Raw genomic sequence first — 21,437 nt, forward strand, 5'->3', positions numbered from 1 at the left:
ACTTTTTGGTTTAAATGAGAAGAGTTATGTTTGGAGAAAAGAAAACACTGCATTCCAGCATAAGAACCTTATCCCATCTGTGAAACATGGTGGTGGTAGTATCATGGTTTGGGCCTGTTTTGCTGCATCTGGGCCAGGACGGCTTGCCATCATTGATGGAACAATGAATTCTGAATTATACCAGCGAATTCTAAAGGAAAATGTCAGGACATCTGTCTATGAACTGAATCTTAAGAGAAGGTGGGTCATGCAGCAAGACAATGACCCTAAGCACACAAGTCGTTCTACCAAAGAATGGTTAAAGAAGAATAAAGTTAATGTTTTGGAATGGCCAAGTCAAAGTCCTGACCTTAATCCAATGGAAATGTTGTGGAAGGACCTGAAGTGAGCAGTGCATGTGAGGAAACCCACCAACATCCCAGAGTTGAAGCTGTTCTGTATGGAGGAATGGGCTAAAATTCCTCCAAGCAGGTGTGCAGGACTGATCAACAGTTACCGGAAACGTTTAGTTGCAGTTATTGCTGCACAAGGGGGTCACACCAGATACTGAAAGCAAAGGTTCACATACTTTTGCCACTCACAGATATGTAATATTGGATAATTTTCCTCAATAAATACATGACCAAGTATAATATTTCTGTCTCATTTGTTTAACTGGGTTCTCTTGATCTACTTTTAGGACTTGTGTGAAAATCTGATGACGTTTTAGGTCATATTTATGCAGAAATATAGAAAATTCTAAAGGGTTCACAAACTTTCAAGCACCACTGTAGTTGAACAATGATTCAATGAACAGCTAAAACTCAAACTGTGCTTGATAATATATTTAGAATATGTACTAAAAATGTGTATCTAAGATATTTGGTATACTCTATAAGGTGCCATAATGTTTCATGAAAAGTGATCGAAATTTTGTCATAAAAGTCATAAAATAGCAGCTTTTTCCATAACTTTGAGCTCCTGGTGCCACCATTAAACTTTTGAATTTTGTCAACATATTTCACCCAGTGTGTTTTCTTACCAAAAGGAACATAAAAACAAAAATGCATCATGATCGGAGGAACTTTTCATTTTTAGGGGGCAACTGATGCACCCTATTGTGTACGTGTGTGACACTCACTGTTATTGGGATTGTCTCCTATAATGTGGTGTCGGCCGCTCCAGTACCACAGCAGCAAAGTGGCGTCTCTGGATCCCGACACGACGTAGCAATCCCCGCCGATGTACGACTCCGAACGTGCCAAACACGTCACGACATCCCAGTGGCCAAATACTATCTGTGTCAGCTTACCTGAACAAACACACGCACACACATACTCAAACAGACACTATGGTGTGTAACACAGTCAGACTGTAACACAATGTCACAAAATGTGGACTTTATGAAAAAAATACGGGCAGAACAAACAAAAAGAAAGATAGCACATAGACAGGATAAAATCTTTTCTGGTACGATTTCCAGCTGGTTATCATCACCTTCACTTGTAGATTATTTTTTTCCCTCCTTGTTTTTGCTAAGATCAACTAGAATTGTTGGAGAACACATCTAAGGATCTACAAGAGTAAAAGAAAATCCTTTTCAACCTATTTTTAATTGAATACAATGAAAAGATGTGACATTTAATGCTCAGACTGAAACTTTATTGTTTTATGTAAATATACGCTGATTCTGAATTTGATACTGGCAACGCGTTCCAAAAAATTGTGACGGGGTATGTTTACCATTGTATGACATCACCTTTTCTTTTGACAACACTCAGGAAGTGTTCGGGAAATTATGACCGTAATTGTTGAAATTGTGAAAGAGAAATTCTTTCCCAGGGCGGCACGGTGGTGTAGTAGTTAACACTGTCACCTCACAGCAAGAAGGTCCTGGGTTCGAGCCCAGTGGCTGGCGAGGGCCTTTCTGTGTGGAGTTTGCATGTTCTCCCCATGTCTGCGTGGGTTTCCTCCGGGTGCTCCGGTTTCCCCCACAGTCCAAAGACATGCAGGTTAGGTTAACTGGTGACTCTAAATTGAGCGTAGGTGTGAATGTGAGTGTGAATGGTTGTCTGTGTCTATGTGTCAGCCCTGTGATGACCTGGCGACTTGTCCAGGGTGTACCCTGCCTTTCGCCCGTAGTCAGCTGGGATAGGCTCCAGCTTGCCTGCGACCCTGTAGAACAGGATAAAGCGGCTACAGATAATGAGATGAGAGATGTTCCAAACAGGTGTTTTTTGTTTTTTTTTGTTTTATCAGCATTTCACAGCTTTCCCAGTCCTTTTTTGAACCTGTCCCAACTTCTATGGAACATATTACAGGCATCAAATGCAGCATGAGTGAAAACTTACAAAAAACAATTATGTTTATTACATTAATGTCATTTCGTAGATGCTCTTATCCAGAGCAACATACCCAAAGAAGCTTAGGGAGCAGTTAAGGATTAGATGCCTTGCTCAAAGGCACTTCAGGCATTCCTGTTGGTCTAGGGAATCAAACCGGCAACCTTTTGTTCCCAACACTGCTTCTCTAACCATTCGTCCATGGCTTCCCTTTATCAGTCTGAATATTAAGTGTCTTGTCTTCATTCTGTATCCAATAGAATATAGGTTGAAAAGGATGTCCAAGTCATTGCATTTTGTTTTTATGTACCGTATGCTTTACATAGCATCCCAATTGTTTTTCGAATTGGGGTAAATTCTCCATGGAAGAATTTCTTCACAGCTATCAGGGTAAAGTAATTTTACCTAATGTTGGCATTGATAATGAATAGCTAGAACTGAGATTGAAATTGTGTATGTATCATTGCATATTTCCCAGATTTCATTTCGTTTCCATGAATCGCTTTACAAAATGAGGGTGTTTTCACACCTGGTCCCCTTTAAAGGAACCAGACTCAGTCCTCTTTAAGTGGAACAAAAAGTGGACCAACAGAAAAAGAGCTCAGTTCTTTTTGTGTTCACACTGTGAATTTATTACAAAGAGTTCTCTTTCTGGTCCAGTTAAGCTTTGATGGGGCCTCAGTTCTCTATCTGTTCACACCAGGTCCTCTAGAGCCCTCAGACCCCCAGTGCACGGAATTCTGGGTAATTTTCTCTTGAATCAAAATGTCTGCTGCCATGCTCACTTTTTTATTGTGGCCGACTCATTATGGAATCAATTTTGTGCCAAAATGTTCATACAATACTTTTGAAATATCAAACAAAAACGACAAATCAAAATACAAAAAAAGAAAAAAAAGTCAATTTTTTTAGACTGGCAAACAAATTATTCGTGTAATCGTGCAAAATATCAGTCTATCACTCTTCAGAACCCTTTTATTTTTGTTCCGCATCTTTCTCAGTTTTGTTTGACGTAATTTATTTTGGTTGCGATTCCAGCTTTCTCGTTTGCGCTCCCTGACTTTCTGCTTGCAGTTTTGGCACAAACTTCACGTGTGGGCGGGCTGTCCAGGAACGCATTCCCATTGGCTAACTTGTGTTTGACTGACAGCTACGCTCAGCCATTCCCTACTCGGATTCTGGCGGACTGTTTGACGAGTGACCGATCCATTGACAGTAAACAAGGATCGAGTGGACTTCAGTGGCGACTATGATACTGAATTAATTCAACAAAGTGTAAATTCAATATCATAGTCGCCACTGAAGTCCACTCGATCCTTGTTTACCGTCAATGGATCGGTCACTCGTCAAACAGTCCGCCAGAATCCGAGTAGGGAATGGCTGAGCGTAGCTGTCAGTCAAACACAAGTTAGCCAATGGGAATGCATTCCTGGACAGCCCACCCACACGTGAAGTTTGTGCCAAAACTGCAAGCAGAAAGTCAGGGAGCGCAAACGAGAAAGCTGGAATCACAACCAAAATAAATTACGTCAAACGAAACTGAGAAAGACGCGGAACAAAAATAAAAGGTTTCTGAAGAGTAATAGACTGATATTTTGCACGATTACACAAATAATTTGTTTGCCAGTCTAAAAAAATTGACTTTTTTTTCTTTTTTTGTATTTTGATTTGTCGTTTTTGTTTGATATTTCAAAAGTATTGTATGAACATTTTGGCACAAAATTGATTCCATAACTCATCAGTCAGTAAGTTCAGAGAACTGTAAAGCGGCTGTGGTAAGTTCCAAAAGGAAGTTGAGTTTCCCTGCTACAGTCATGTGACCAACTACGGCAAACGAAGAAGGTTAAACTACAGTGAAAAAGGCGAAGTGAACCCGGTGCGCTTTTTGTTCACAATGCGCAGATTAGGCGAACCGTACCGTTGATTTTTAGCGAACCGTACTGAGACCACCTCCTGAGGTGGTCTCAGTTCGGTTCGCTTTAAAGGGGTCTGGGTACAGGTGGAGTGTTCACATAATGCGCAAAAAATGCTGAGTCATCGATCTGAGTTCGGTTAGATGGCTGAAAGGGACCAAGTGTGAAAACACCCTGATACTCTTGTCTCCACAAGACAGTGGAAAAGTTTGCAAAACTTTGACCATTGATAGCAACCTTTTGCTAACATTAGCTAGTCGTGTGTGTAGTTCACTGACATCTGTATTCAAGCTCATAGTCAAGATAGTGAATGTTTGTTTGTCTGGTGGTGAATGTAGTCGATAGCAAGGTGGATAATCGATAGTAGAGATAGATGGTGTCAGTCAATGAGGAGCAACAAAGAATCACAAGGAAAAAAAATGGGAGTGGGAGGCTTAAGAGACTAAGATGGCTGTCACCATAATACTACAGTATTAAGCTACTTGCTGACATTTGGTTCATGATATCAGTGAATAACTTTTTTTTTTTGAGGCAAGTATTCATGAAGAAGAATATTTTGAGCTTAAGGGCAAGACCAGAAAAGGAAACAGCTGATCAACTGATCAAAAAGTACAACCCCAATTCCAAAAAAGTTGGGACAAAGTACAAATTATAAATAAAAACGGAATGCAATGATGTGGAAGTTTCAAAATTCCATATTTTATTCAGAATAGAACATAGATGACATATCAAATGTTTAAACTGAGAAAATGTATCATTTAAAGAGAAAAATTAGGTGATTTTAAATTTCATGACAACAACACATCTCAAAAAAGTTGGGACAAGGCCATGTTTACCACTGTGAGGCATCCCCTTTTCTCTTTACAACAGTCTGTAAACGTCTGGGGACTGAGGAGACAAGTTGCTCAAGTTTAGGGATAGGAATGTTAACCCATTCTTGTCTAATGTAGGATTCTAGTTGCTCAACTGTCTTAGGTCTTTTTTGTCGTATCTTCCGTTTTATGACGCGCCAAATGTTTTCTATGGGTGAAAGATCTGGACTGCAGGCTGGCCAGTTCAGTACCCGGACCCTTCTTCTACGCAGCCATGATGCTGTAATTGATGCAGTATGTGGTTTGGCATTGTCATGTTGGAAAATGCAAGGTCTTCCCTGAAAGAGACGTCGTCTGGATGGGAGCATATGTTGCTCTAGAACCTGGATATACCTTTCAGCATTGATGGTGTCTTTCCAGATGTGTAAGCTGCCCATGCCACACGCACTAATGCAACCCCATACCATCAGAGATGCAGGCTTCTGAACTGAGCACTGATAACAACTTGGGTCGTCCTTCTCCTCTTTAGTCCGAATGACACGGCGTCCCTGATTTCCACAAAAAACTTCAAATTTTGATTCGTCTGACCACAGAACAGTTTTCCACTTTGCCACAGTCCATTTTAAATGAGCCTTGGCCCAGAGAAGATGTCTGCGCTTCTGGATCATGTTTAGATACGGCTTCTTCTTTGAACTATAGAGTTTTAGCTGGCAACGGCGGATGGCACGGTGAATTGTGTTCACAGATAATGTTCTCTGGAAATATTCCTGAGCCCATTTTGTGATTTCCAATACAGAAGCATGCCTGTATGTGATGCAGTGCCGTCTAAGGGCCCCAAGATCACGGGCACCCAGTATGATTTTCCGGCCTTGACCCTTACGCACAGAGATTCTTCCAGATTCTCTGAATCTTTTGATGATATTATGCACTGTAGATGAAGATATGTTCAAACTCTTTGCAATTTTACACTGTCGAACTCCTTTCTGATATTGCTCCACTATTTGTCGGGGCAGAATTAGGGGGATTGGTGATCCTCTTCCCATCTTTACTTCTGAGAGCCGCTGCCACTCCAAGATGCTCTTTTTATACCCAGTCATGTTAATGACCTATTGCCAATTGACCTAATGAGTTGCAATTTGGTCCTCCAGCTGTTCCTTTTTTGTACCTTTAACTTTTCCAGCCTCTTATTGCCCCTGTCCCAACTTTTTTGAGATGTGTTGCTGTCATGAAATTTCAAATGAGCCAATATTTGGCATGAAATTTCAAAATGTCTCACTTTCGACATTTGATATGTTGTCTATGTTCTATTGTGAATACAATATCAGTTTTTGAGATTTGTAAATTATTGCAGTCCGTTTTTATTTACAATTTGTACTTTGTCCCAATTTTTTTGGAATCGGGGTTGTAGAAAAACATGACAAATTAGATTATCCCCTTGAACATCAAAATTAGAAGAGGGGACAGAGTACACACAGGACATGAATAAAGATGAATTGTGTGTCCCTGTGTATGTACCAGTTTCTGAGGAGTAGACACGGAAACTCTTGTCCCAGAAGCCACATACGAGAACATAGCGATTGTCTGCTGTTACCACGAAACACTGCGAGTTGATCTGGATGCTCTGGTCCACCAAATCCGTGATCTGCCTCTTGTTCGTCCCTGTGTTGTTGGCTAGGACACAGCAAAGACATAACAGCGTACTGATTTACAGCCAGATATTCTGAGTGAAAGCAGTATCCGATTTGTACTTATACAAACATCCTGAGTTACAAAACTCTCGTCCAAAGCTCCATTTTGAGGTTTCATTCACTGCTGTAAAGAAGAAAGTCTCAACTTTCCGCTCTGTATGTTTACAACTATTTATTCAGCAGATGTTTTTATTCAAAGTGACATGCAAGCGATTCAGGATACAATCTCAGGACAGAGCTGAGCAGATGATGGTTAAAGGCCGTTCTCAGTGGGCTAACAATGGTTTTCTGGCATTTGCCTGATGTTTTATTTATTTATGTATTTATTTTAACTCATCAATATTATCAGTGCAAAACATTGTTTTTAAACTATTGGCGCCCTCACTGATAGTAGTTGATCAATTTAGTGTTCAAAGAATTGTTGCCCCCCCCCCCCCCCCCCCCCCCCCATTGTGATGGATGACCAATAGATTTTGCATGTCATATCATTATCATATTTTTTATTTCTTTTTTTTCTTATTTCAAATTATTAGATGTTGTTTCCCCAATTGTTTGAGTATGTGTAATGTTTAATTTTACACAATAGTCTTGGCCTATTCTTTAAAAGGGTACCGATACTTCTAAAGTTGGCTGCATTTACATATTACAAATATCAACATTATATTAAAGAATTTATTAGATTTTTTCAGTCTTTACTGAAACCAATAAACAAAAACAGCCTATGCTTTGTTTGTTTTTGATGTAATACCATTTATACTCACCAATCACAGAGTCCATTTCAATAGGGAGGTGATGAGCCTGCTCTAATGAGTATCCTGGGGCACCCCGTAGACCTGTGAGAGACACACACACACACACACACACACACACACACACACACACACACACACACATTGGCAGCCACTGTAGTCACCCCCCCCAGACACACTCTGATCCCACGTTGCTCTCTGACCCCATTGTCCCCACTAAGGGGGCCTTTTCAAACCCACCGGTGAGGTTTAGACGACATTTATTGATTTCTCTCTGTTAAGCATGAGGCAAGCCAGAGACTGTTCAGCCCCTGAGGCACGCCTGAGGCCAAAGGCGGCCATTTTGCACCAGCAGAAACAGACACAGAAGGTCTGGTGGCCTTGTTCTGGTGGTTATACTGTGCAGCTGCGGCCATTAGCAACACCAAACCGCCGCCTCTACTTCTGACATCATAGTGCTGACAGCCCAAAAGGTGTGGAAAGAAACGGGAGGCCCTGATTGGCTAATTTGGCAAGGCATGTGACCTCTGACCTGCAGGTGAGGTAAGTTCCTGTCGAGGGTCTAGGTGAGTAATACTGGACACAATGGCCAAGTGAGGAAAGTGTGGTGGAGGCGGCAAGGTTTGTGTGTGTGTGTGTGTGTGTGTGTGTTTTAGTATGAAGTATCAGGTGCCATTTGTGTGACTGGGAATACACAGTAAAGCTCTTAATTATACTTAATGTTCAAAATATTTAAGACCTCTATTGCAGGGCCATATGTTCCAGGGTTCTGAGTTCCCAAAACCTGATGTTCCCAGAGCCTAATATTCCCAGACTCTATGCTTCCAGAGGTAAATGTTCCAGGGTCCTGTGTTCCTAGAGCCATATATTTACCAGGTCCTATGCTCTCAGGGTTCTATATCTTTAGGTCCATGTGCTCCCAGAAACCTATATTCCCAGTGTTCTATATTCCGGGACCATTTTTTCCAAAACATCATCTTCCCAATGTTCTATGTTACACACACACCTTACGTACTGTATTTTAGACCACAATGTTTTCAGTATCTTTTGCTCCCAGACATGTATGTTCCCAGGCTCCTACCTTTCCAGACAATAATGTTCCCAGAAACCTATATTCACAGAGTTCTACATCCCAGGACCCCCCTTTTTCCCCCCAAATAAATAACAAAGTTCCCAATGTCCTATACTCCAGTATCCTGTGTTCCCAGAACTCTAAGTTCCCAGGCCCTTATTTTCTCCATGGCTCTATATTTCCAAAACCTATAGTCCCACAGTTTGATTTTCAAGGACACTATTTTCCCAAAACCCCATGTTTTCAAGGTCATACGTTGCCAGGGTCCTGAGTCCCTAAGGCCCATAGGTTTACACAGTACTATGTTCCCAAGGCCCTATGTCTCCCAGTCCCTTATGTTCTCTGAGAACTCTGGAGTCCTGGGGCCATCTATTCCCTGGGTCCTCATGTTCTCAGGTTCTTAAATATTCCCAGTTCCCTTTGTTCCCAGACAACATACATTCCCATAGTTCTATATTCCAGGGCCCTATTTTCCATAAACCCCATGGTACCAAGGTCATATGCTCCAGAGTTCTATATAGTCCATGTTCTCCAGACCCTATATTCCCAGAGTTCTATATAGTCCATTATCTCCAGACCCCTATATTCCCAGAGTTCTATATATATATATATATATATATATATATATATATATATATATATATTCCATGTTCTCCAGACCCTATATTCCCAGAGTTCTATATAGTCCATGACCTCCAGACCCTATATTCCCAGAGTTCTATATAGTCCATGATCTCCAGACCCTATATTCCCAGAGTTCTATATAGTCCATGATCTCCAGACCCCTATATTCCCAGAGTTCTATATGTTTAATGATGTCCAGACCCTATATTCCCAGAGTTCTATATATTCCATGTTTCCAGACCCCTATATTCCCAGACTTGACATTCTCAGGTGCTTATGGTTCTGGAACTCTATTCACCCTATATTTTCATAGTCCCTATATTCCCAGACCATCAAAATGCTTGCATATATAAATTCACAAGATAATGTCAGATGGTGATATCTTCTAGCCACAGTAGCTACCATAGTGTCTATAACTATGTGTATGTACTCGTACATATAGCTGCAGCTGGTCACAAATGCCAGTGAAAGTCATGAACTCAAAACTCAAAAGGAATAATCTAACCACAGTAAACCAAAAGCAGTGATATCTGACAATCTCAAAGCAGTCTCTTCACTCACCCACGGTGTTGTGCCAGCGGTTGACAGCAAACAAGCGGCTGCAGGTCACCGTGACGACGGCAGGCATTGCCAGATGAGGCAACGTATTGGCAGCCACGTGGGTGACCGGAGAGTTGGAGGGGAACTTCAGTACCATGATGACGTCTTGCTGCATCTGCTCCTTAAACATGAGTGGACTCTGTGGAAGGAAACACTGATGAAGAGACAGAGCATGAAGGAGAGGGGAAAGGGAGCATGGGGAGGCAGAGGGAAGAGTGAGAGGAACAGAGGGATGGAGAGAGGAAATTAGTAGGAGTGTAGTGGTAAATAAAAGAGAGGGTAGAATGGAAAAAGGAAAAGTTGCACAGGGAAAGACAAAATCCTCTGCAATGTGCGAAGTCCTCTGTCCTGAAGATGTTCTTGCGTCTGAAAACTTACAGCTTTACAGACACTAATGGCTCCTACTGTAAATCTCCTCACAAAAAGCTTCAACAAATCAATAGCTACACACATTTTTAATCCTATTTTATGGAGTTTCTGATGTACACCTCTCTGTGTAACTACACAAACAGTAATGTATTGCTGTAAAAAGCACATTAATATAAATCTGTGATTTGCAGCTGGCACTACTGTTAGAGCTGCTGTTAGAGAAAATAAATCAATATCTTCTGACCAACCAGATTCAAGAACTCAGCAGTGCGGTGGTATGATATGAAATGTTGGACCAAATATAACCCACGAATGACGTACATGTGCATGCACACTAACCACTTTCCCATCATCCTCAGTGGTTCAGTGGTCAGCTTCCATCTGCTAACAATGAGGGAAGGTTCAGGTCTCACTGGGGTTTGGGAGAAGTGTGTGTGTGTGTGTGTGTGTGTGTGTGTGTGTGTGTGTGTGTGTGTGTGTGTGTGTGTGTGTTATACACAAAGTACACATCAAAGTTCAGAACAGAAATGATTTTCAATACCACTTCAAGATGTTACAGTGAGATATTAAAATACTGATTATGATATTAAAATGTTCAAGTTAAATGAATCTGTGCTTGAAAAATGACAATATTATACGATCAAATATTACTATCAATGCAGATTTCAAGACCTGGGTGAGTGCTTGGTTTCCACCCAACTCTTTTCCATTTTTCAACCTTTTACGCCTGGCTGAAGTGGATAAGCTGATCCATCAATAAAAAAAACTAAACTGTAAAAAACGATGGAAACAGTTTTTTTCTTAATAAATGATGATGCAGTGGCTGGAAGAAAGACATTTTAGTGCCATATTCCTATATCTAAATAGAAACAGATCATAGATACAGAGGCATGCACTGTTTGGACAGATGTCTGTCTGTCTGTCTGTCTGTCTCTCTCTCCGTCTATGTATTTCCTTGCCACCATCACCTCAGGATTGCTCATAAATTTATTAGGGATAAAATTAGTTCATATGTTTAAAGTCTTTATTTTTCTGCAAAGTTATTTTGCAACAATGTATGTTGTTTAAAACACTACTGACTTCACGATGTCTATCTATCTATCTATCTATCTATCTATCTATCTATCTATCTATCTATCTATCTATCTATCTATCTATCTATCTATCTATCTATCTGTATGTTTGGTGTCTGTCTGTCTCTTGAGCTGTCTGTCTGTCTCTGTCTGTCTGTCTGTCTGTCTGTCTGTCTGTCTGCATGTCTCTCTCTATGCCTGGTGTCTGTCTGTCTGTCTGCCTGCCTGTCTACCAGTCTATGTCTGGTGTCTCTCTGTCTATGTCTGTCTTTCTCTCAATGTTTAGTGTCTGTCTGCATGTTTGTCTGTCTGTCTGTCTGTCTGTCTGTCTGTCTATCTCTCTATGTCTGGTGTCTGCCTGTCTGTCTGTCTCTATGTTTCCTCTGTCTGTCTGTACATTAATCTATCAACAGTATCTATCTATCTATCTATCTATCTATCTATCTATCTATCTATCTATCTATCTATCTATCTATCTATCTATCTATCTATCTATATGTTTGGTGTCTGTCTGTCTCTTGCGCTGTCTGTCTGTCTGTCTGTCTGTCTGTCTGTCTGTCTCTATGTCTGGTGTCTGTCTGTCTGTCTGTCTGTCTGTCTGTCTGTCTGCCTGTCTACCAGTCTATGTCTGGTGTCTCTCTGTCTATGTCTGTCTTTCTCTCAATGTTTAGTGTCTGTCTGCATGTCTGTCTGTTTGTCTGTCTGTCTGTCTGTCTGTCTGCCTGCCTATCTGTCTGTCTGTATCTCTCTATGTCTGCTGTCTGCCTGTCTGTCTCTATGTTTGCTCTGTCTGTCTGTACATTAATCTATCTATCTATCTATCTATCTATCTATCTATCTATCTATCTATCTATCTATCTATCTATCTATCTATCTATCTATCTATCTATCTATCTATCTATGTCTCTCTCTGTCTGGTGTCTGTCTATCTGGCCGTCTGTCTGTCAGTCTGCCTATCTATCAGTGTCTGTCTCTCTGTCTGATATTTGGTTGTCTATCTGGCCTTCTGTCTGTCTGTCTGTCTGTCTGTCTCTTTTTTCATGTACATTTTTTCATATTTCTGCTCTTTTGACAGCTCATGTCACGTTTACCTTTTTACACGCTACACACAACAAACCATGTGTTAGATTTGAGAGAAAAATCTTCTAAATAAACACAGAATAAGAGGGATTGTGCAGAACAAAGGACCTTCACCATCCTCCATGATAATGATGATGATAATGAGAATATATGTTTATGATATGGTATGTTCATCATGTCACGATAATGATGATGATAATGTATGTGTGAAGTCACGGGTTAACATGCAGTTAAAAATATCACTGCATGTTGTATCCTGTGCTTGTGCACATGACCATAAACCTTCTGAAACCTCGAGGTCCCATGTGGAGTCTGTGTTATAATCCATCATTGCTGTATTTTATTTTATATATCTTTAACTGCAGACATTTTCTTTTCTCATGCTCATTTGTCTGATTTGATCTGGAGTGATTTCTGTCATAAAATAAATAAATTAATAATAATAAAAAAAAATACAGGGACATTAACAGTTCCAGGGCAGGTGACTTGGAGGGTATTTTTGTTTAGTGACACATGGCAGTATTGTGGTATGTAATTACTTCAAAAAAGTCAAACAGATGTGTTGCTTGTGCTCAAATATAATCCTAAGAGGTGAATACAGCGAGTGAAGTGCTATACGACCAGCAGAGAGTGCTGTCCTCTCATCAGACACTCAATAAAAGGACTCTGACGAAGGATTCTGGCGAAGCTGTGTACTTTGAAAAGTATGTCAAGATTGCGCGTGTGCGCGTGCGCATGCGCATGAATGCGTGTGTACTGTACTGCTCTCTGAGCCAATGACTACCCGAGTTAACTTTTTTCCCAGCAGCACAGCTGTACCTCAGCACTGCAGTCTCCTGTGACTAGATTAGCATCCTGACACACGGCGTGAACGTGGTGCACATTACTCAGGATGAAGATGTGCTCATTAAAGCCGTGGGCATACGGGCGTGAAAAACCGTGGCGGCGTGTGCCGTGAAGGTCAGACGTGACTGCCCTCGACTAGAATAATAGCTATGGCAGTGCAGGTGGAGCCACGTAGTGAACATGTACATATACATATATATATATATATATATATATATATATATATATATACAGACACTGGGAAGGATCTGAGCATGCACACACACACTCATACACACACATGGTGCTCTCACCAGGTGCATGGCGGAGCTGCGAGGAGGATGGGGCTCGATGAGCAACTGAGATGGCGTCTGTCCAATGCTCTGGATCTGTGCCTCCATGGCCTGCAGCGAAGAGAAAGAGAGAAAAAGACAAAGGATGGAGAGATGTAGAGAGAGGAAGAAGGAAGCGAGGCAGAGAGAATGAGAAGGAGAGGAGTGTCACTACCAATAGGCATCAAATAAGTTGACAATGCGAGCAAATCCCCAACTCAGCCTTCACTAAGAAAGAAGGATGAGAGCAAAGTGTACGTGTGTGTGTGTGTGTGTGTGTGTGTGTGTGTGTGTGTGTGTATTCATAGTCCCCCATGCCATGCCACCCCTCCTCTTCCTGTCTCCTTCAACCCCCCTTCTAAGTCTGCAGAGTCATCCAAGTGTTAGTATAGAAGAGACAAGCCTTTTCCTATTAACACGCTTGAGTTAGCCGTGCCCATTTCCAGAGGCAGACCCAACAGACGCTAACCTGGCCTGACACACACCGCCCGCACTGCGCCATGGTCTGTGCTCTGATGTTATTGTGCCAGAGACAAAAGATGGAGAGCAAACACACACACACATGCACATAGCACACTAATAAGGACTGGTAAGATAAGATAAGATAAGATAAGATAAGATAAGATAAGATAAGATAAGATAAGAAGACAAGATGAGCTGAGAAGATATGATGAGATACAATAATATAATATAAGATATAATAAGATGAAATACAATATTGCATTACGGTATGTATGCACATGACTTGAAACTTGAACCTCAAGGTAAGAAGAGGATAAGATGACATACAATACAATGAGGACAAAATAAGTTACAATGAGATGAGAAGATAAGATATGATGTGATGCAGTATGACAGAATAAGATACACAGAGGACGTAACACGGTTGCGCAAAGATATGAAGTTTATCTTCGAGTGGTGAACATATTCACGAGTGAGCGATGTGAATGGGTGGACATATTTTCAACACAAGAAGATAAACTTCGGATCTTTGCGCAACCGTGCAATGTTCTTTATATTATACTAGCAGGTTACCCGGCGTTGCCCGGGGTTTTGCAAAATTCTGGGTTGCCCCCAGACTTCCATGTCAAATTTGTTGAAGATCCATCGAGAAATGGTGATGTTAACCCAAGACAAACAAAAATCCAAACATACACCACCCAGGGGCCCACCGGGGACCCAAATATGGGGTTTCTGAGTTCTGTCAAACCTCCTGTACCTATGTGCCAAGTTTAGTGAAGATCTGTTGAGAGTTTGTGTTGATAAATGTAATGTGAAAGGCATTGAGGGAGGGGGTGGGTGGATGTTGTGCCCCCCAGGGACCTCCCTGGGGCCCGTACATTAATTTTGTTTCTCCATCCATCCATTCATCCATCCATTTTCCGTTGCTTATCCGGGCCTGGGTCACAGGGGTAGCAGCCTAAGTAGAGCAGCCCAGACTTCCCTTTTTTTTTATATCTGCAAAATTCCAGGTCATCCCCTGACCTTCTTGACAAATTTGTTGAAAATCCGTCAAGAAATGGCAACATTAGCGCAAGACAAACAAACGCCGCTTATTATATAGATGGATACGTCACCCCCCAAAAAAAGCAAGTTACTCAAAAGAATTTTAATTTTGAACCAGTTCACCAATGTAACAACACGCATCTAGCCAGTGGGAAAACAGTGGGAGTGACATCATCTGAGTGAAATATCAGGAATTATTATCCATACAGGCCACTTTTTCCATGGAATAAAAACATGTATTCTATTCCATTCTAGCGGGTTTATTGATGTCATGCAATATTGTTATCATATCGCTTATCCTCCATGTATTACGCTGCTCACCCCAGTGGAGAATGAGCATGCAATATTATCATAATATCACACGTTGTCAAGACAATACGATGTCACACGCAAAGATCCAATGACAGAACTTTTCTGCTGCACATGCACGCAATCATTTCTTTGTCGGCCGGGAAAGAGACAGTTTAAGCACTAAATAAATAAACTGAAACTAAAAAGACGCGCTGAACACCCGAAAGGCTACCAAAACTTCATTATCTATTCTTCATGCATATTTACAAGAGGAAAAACATACCAACGGACATCGAAAAACTGGAAAAGAGACACATCGGAGATGTAAAACTTCTGTGCTAGTGAGTGACTGCGACAGTTTGTTCACAAACATGACCACGAGGTTTGCTTCATTAAAAGCCGAAGATTTAAAGAGAAAGACGTGCTGAACACCCGGAAGGCTACCAAAACTTTATTAGACATTCTTCACGCATTTAAATCTTCCTCATTAAATATATGGAAAAACTGGAAAAGACACACGTCGGAGATGTAAAACTTCCGTGCTCGCGAATGACTGTGACAATTTGTAAACAAACATGGCCGCCAGGTTTGCTTTGTTAAATACGGAAGATTTTGAGAGAATTTTGAAAGAGAAAGATGCGTCGAACACCCGAAAGAAATGTGTATGTATAATAATACTAATAACAACAACAACAATAATAATAATAATAGGTGACACGGTGGTGTAGTGGTTAGCACTGTCGCCTCACAGCAAGAAGGTCCGGGTTCGAGCCCCGTGGCCGGTGAGGGCCTTTCTGTGCGGAGTTTGCATGTTCTCCCCGTATCTGCGTGGGTTTCCTCCGGGTGCTCCGGTTTCCCCCACAGTCCAAAGACATGCAGGTTAGGTTAACTGGTGACTCTAAATTGACCGTAGGTGTGAATGTGAGTGTGAATGGTTGTCTGTGTCTATGTGTCAGCCCTGTGATGACCTGGCGACTTGTCCAGGGTGTACCCCGCCTTTCGCCCGTAGTCAGCTGGGATAGGCTCCAGCTTGCCTGCAACCCTGTAGAACAGGATAAAGCGGCTACAGATAATGAGATGAGATGAGATATTCAATTATTATTACTCCAGGATGTGACGGCACTGATGTTATCATGGGTAAGGGTTTTTTTGCCCCCCCAGATGTTTGTTCATACTATACTATATTATACTATACATATCATATATGGTTAAACGTATGTGGTCACCTGCCCATCCAACCCATTTGTGGTTTCTCCCCAAACTGTTGGCACAAAATTGGAAGAGAATCATTGTATAGAATGTCTTTGCTATCATCATCATCATCATCATCATTTGTAATCCACTGAATTGACATTGACTGTTCTATAGTTGGTTTCATTCTAACGTCTGATCAAATCCCTCCAGGAGGGTCTGTGATTTGCCTGGGACTGCCATCTAGCTGTGTCAATATCTTTCCTCTTCATGTTCCTCTTTGCAGTATCTTTGAATCTGAGATGTGATCTTCCCTGATCCCTCTTTCCATTGCAAAGTTGGGAGTACAATATTTGTCTCGGCAGTCGATGATGTTCCATCTTATGAACATGTCTGAGCCATCTCAGGTTCTTTTCAACGAGCATTCCCGCCATCAGTGGAAGCCCTGCATGATGCAGAATTTCTTTGTTGGTGATTTTACCCTGCCATGTGATGTTCATGATTTGCCGTAAGTGCCTCATCATGTAGGAACGCAGTTTCTTTACTTGGACCTGGTAGATGGTCCAGGTCTCCGCTCCATACAGTAGGGATGACCATACTACCACATGGTATACTTTACACTTGACACCAGACTTGTAGTACTCAGGTCCAGGACTCGGACTCGAGTCCGACTCGCGCCTTAATTTTAAGGACTTGTGACTTGATTTGGACTGGCGCACTGATGACTCAGACTTGGACTCGGACTTGTGCATTAACTGCATTCGGACTTGTAAATTGGAGATGAGGACGAGGATATTGTCTTTATTTTTGTACCATGCCATAATAATTTGCCATAAGATATTCATATTTATATCTACATTAACTTTTATACTAATTTCATGCAAGAGAATGCACATTCACCTGTTCATACGTCATGTTCAGGAACAAACTAACGCTAATGGTGCTAAAATGCTTGGAGAGAACGCCCCTAGGATTGTTATGTGACTGCTATGTGTTCCATATGTAGAAGAACTATCGAGGAGACGACGGGGACAACCTCGAACTTCAATCGTAATTTGGCAAGACTCCACCCTGAGAAGTAAGTGACACACGATGTTCATTGCTCTGTTGATAGTGGGGCTTGCTTGCTGACCGATCAACTCACTAGTGTTAACCCTCTCTCATGTCATTTGCCCTGCTGATAGCAGGGCTTGTGTCGGACTCAACTCGGATCAGTAGTGGACTCGACTTGGACTCGACTCGAAATTTTCTTTTATGACTTGGACTTGACTCGAACTTGAAGACTAGGGATTGGAGACTGGACTCGGACTTGAGGTTTAGGAACTCGACTACAACACTGCTTGACAAGGGTGGAAACGTCATGGTTTTTCCATCGCCTCTCCTGCAATTTGTCGAAGGCCATGCTTGCTCTCCCTAACCTGTATGTCAATTCATTCTCCAGCCAGCATTGTCTGAGATGGTGCTCTCGAGATAGACGAAGTCCTTACACTGGACTAGACTTTCCCTATATATATCAACTGTAGCAGTATAATTTCCCTTCACTGGAACTAAGAGGCCCAAACCTGTTTCAGCATGACAATGCTCCTGTGCACAAAGCACACTCCATGAAGACATGGTTTGCCAAATTTGGACTGGCAGAACTCAAGTGACCTGCACAGATCCCTGACCTCAACCCCACTGATGAAGAACTTTGGGATGAACTGGAATGCCGACTGCCCTCCAGGTCTTCTTGTTCAACCCCACTAATACTCTTGTGGCTGAATGGGCAAATCCCAACAGTCACATTCAAAAATCTAGTGGAAAGCCATCCCAGAAGAGAAGAACTAAATCTGGAATGCTATGCTCATCAAGCACATATGAGTGTTATGGTCAGGTGTTCACATACTTTTGGTTTTATGCTGTGCAAACTTTCGTGAGAGACAGCAGTACCCCAGAGACAAGTTTTTCATGAAATATACAGTTTCAAACTGGTTTTCCCAAAAGTGAGATAAAATGCTGCAGTTAAATGCTACATACTAAACATTCCAGGCCAAAATTAAGAACAGAAGCTTCTAAATTTATTTATTTATTTATTTATTTCAGTTTGCCAACATACATACAACATAGCATATGCTGATCTATAGATTATAGACTGGCCCCATAGTCACCTGATCTCTCACCACATGCGTTTATATGAGCTAAAAAAAAAAAAACATACTACGAGTCTAAAATGATATATTGGGAATTTATGCAGCTTGGCATGCCAACACGAATATATATCTGTTTGAGGTAAAGGTTAAAGGAGAATATCTAAATTACAAAACAGTCAGATATACAGTATTGCTGCAGACATTTAGTCAAAAATCTTTTCAAAATATATTGTTCATGATTTTTTTTAGAAATGTTTTGTTCAGTACAAAGTAGAATAGAATACTAGACATAACATGATATTAGATGATCATCTGATATTATTGATCATTATAAAAGTCTTATACACTCACTGGCCACTTTATTATGAACACCCATCCATCCACTTGCTGTTAGATGCAGTTCTCTAATCAGCCGATCCCTTGTGTGACAGCAGCACAATGCATCAAATCACGCAGATACAAATCAAGAGCTTCAGTTAATGTTCACAATGTTCAAACATCAGAATGGGAAAAACTGTGATCTCAAAGTGTGACTTTCTTTCACTGTCGCATGGGTGTTGGTTTGAGCCAGATGGACTGGTTTATTTGAGAATTTCAGAAACTGCTGATCTCCTGGGGTTTCACACACAACAGTCTCTAGAGTTTACACAGACAGAATGGCGCGAAAAACAAAAAAACACTGAGTGAGCAGTGACAGTTCTGTGGGTCAAAACAAACGCCTTGTTGATAAGAGAGGTCAGAGGAAAATGGACAGATTGATTCGAGCTGCCAAGAAGGAAAGATATAGTAACTCATAGCAACTCTTTACAACCGTGGTGAGCAGAAAAGCATCTCAGCATGCAACAGCAGAAGAACACATTGGGTTCCACTCCTGCAGCCAAGAACAGGGATCTTAGAATCAACAACGAGTTCCTATTAAAGCGGCCAGTGAGTGCAAATGTTGGGAAGGTATCCTTGCGTTATCATTTATACCAATGCTTAGCATTTATAAACTTTAATAATATCTCATAAAGTTCTAATAATGTGCACTAAATACAGTAATTCCTTGATAACTTGTTGCTGTTCATTATAATGCCATATGCTGTACTAAATGACCTTTATCGGCAAACGAATAATGACCTGTGAATAATTATAAAGTTGTACAATTATACAATTAACCATTATAAAATATTACAAATATTCTATTCTATTCTATTCTATTCTATTCTATTCTATTCTATTCTATTCTAAGGAAACAAGTGTTTTACTGGGAAATACACCGATTGTATTTTTTATACGAGCCCCATCCAGGACATGGAGAACCAAAACTGTGACATAAATCTCTATTTGTCACTCGTGAGGAAATCAATGCATTGTTTTGATAAATTTGGGTACTTTTTATTCGTGAATATGTCTATATAATAAAAAGAAAATCACACGTTGGCCTGAAGATGTGAAGTTCATCTTCTCATGTTGAAAACCTCACATTTTTCATATGAAATCCATCACGGATCTAAGAGACATATTTCCTGATATTTCACTCTGATGGCATCAGTCCTAGTGTTTTCCCACTGACTAGATGCGCATTGTCAAAATGGCGAACCAGTTCAAAATTAAAATCCTTTTGATTAACTTGTGTATTTGTTTGTGGCTGTGTCCATATAATATAAAGAAGATTTTTTTCTTCTCGTGTTGAAAAATATCGCACTCATTCACTTCGCTCACTCGTGATACATACATTCACCACTCGAAGTTAAACTTATATCTTCATGTAACCGTGTAATACCCTATATTTATTCTATCTGCATTCACTGGATATGAGCAATTGCACACTCTGATTGGCTACTCTACTACGAGGCTATCAGCTCATATACCATGAGTAGAGAAAAACAAAATGGCGGAGCGCATCAAGTCCGATATTTCACTTTATCAAGTATTTGAAAGAAACAGAAATAGCTAAAAGAGTATAGTTTTTTTGTTTTGTTTTCTCCCCCAATATCGCCTGTTCCACACTCCAGCCCAGTTGGTGACAGTAATGCACTTTTAAGCTGGTTTGCCAACCGCCAAAAAAACCTAAAGAAGAAGAAGAAAATGGCGGCACGTGTTGCTGAACCAACCGAGGACGAAATAAAAACTCTACTTGAAAAAAAACCCCAAAAAAATACAAAAAAAGGCAACAAAATATGGAATAAAGTATTTGATGGTAAGAACATGTCTTTTTTTTAAGAATTATTATTATCACATTTTTCACAAATTGCTCCTATCATTTTGTCGGTTTGTTTACATTCTAAGCGGAAATTATTTTGTTGGACGTTTTGGATAAAGTTTTTATTTATCGAATTTGCAAAAAATAAAAATAAAAATGCTCTGTTTCTCAAAATCCAGTGAACGTGGATCGAATAAACAGTTATTCCACTCAGTCTCGTCGTACATGGCTTATAGACGACTCGGTGCTACGCGCCTATCAGCTCATGTACGACTCAATTTTGTGGAATAACTGTTAAATATCCTATATATATTACACACGTTTGATTCCAGATTAATGAGAGAAACATATCCAGATACAATAATGCATGAGGCATTACTAGAGTTACCAACTTATAAAGAATTCTAAGTCCAGCTGTAATGATTTATGAATATGGGGTTCAGAGAAAACGTCAATTTTTCAATTTTTTCACGGGGTCATCAGATGTAAATTTTGGATCCAGAAATAAATGTCACAACAGGGGATTGTGATGGAGGTCAGAAATTGTCTGAATATTACTGCTGAGTATAATTTTCTCGACAGGTTTAAAATTCAATAAGTGTATTTTGTACAATTCTGAAAGTAAAGTCGATGTAAAATATTTAAGTCTAGTTGTATATTAGGGTGCATCAGTTGCC

The 21,437-nt window shown here is 40.6% G+C and overlaps 1 protein-coding gene across 1 annotated transcript in view; it reads right to left on the bottom strand.

Moving 5' to 3' along the window:
• The window catches only part of nbeab (neurobeachin b), a 793,085-nt gene that overhangs the window by 34,571 nt on the left and 737,077 nt on the right, over positions 1 to 21,437 (bottom strand). Inside the window, exons 48-52 of the mRNA XM_060943557.1 lie at positions 13,441 to 13,530; positions 9,741 to 9,933; positions 7,496 to 7,567; positions 6,562 to 6,717; positions 1,121 to 1,291 (exon numbers count right to left, since the gene is read on the bottom strand). Of these exons, the coding sequence (XP_060799540.1) occupies positions 1,121 to 1,291; positions 6,562 to 6,717; positions 7,496 to 7,567; positions 9,741 to 9,933; positions 13,441 to 13,530 (682 nt within the window). The remainder of the gene's footprint in view (positions 1 to 1,120; positions 1,292 to 6,561; positions 6,718 to 7,495; positions 7,568 to 9,740; positions 9,934 to 13,440; positions 13,531 to 21,437) is intronic.

Source organism: Neoarius graeffei, chromosome 17 (assembly GCF_027579695.1).
Source record: "Neoarius graeffei isolate fNeoGra1 chromosome 17, fNeoGra1.pri, whole genome shotgun sequence".
Lineage (NCBI taxonomy): Eukaryota > Metazoa > Chordata > Actinopteri > Siluriformes > Ariidae > Neoarius > Neoarius graeffei.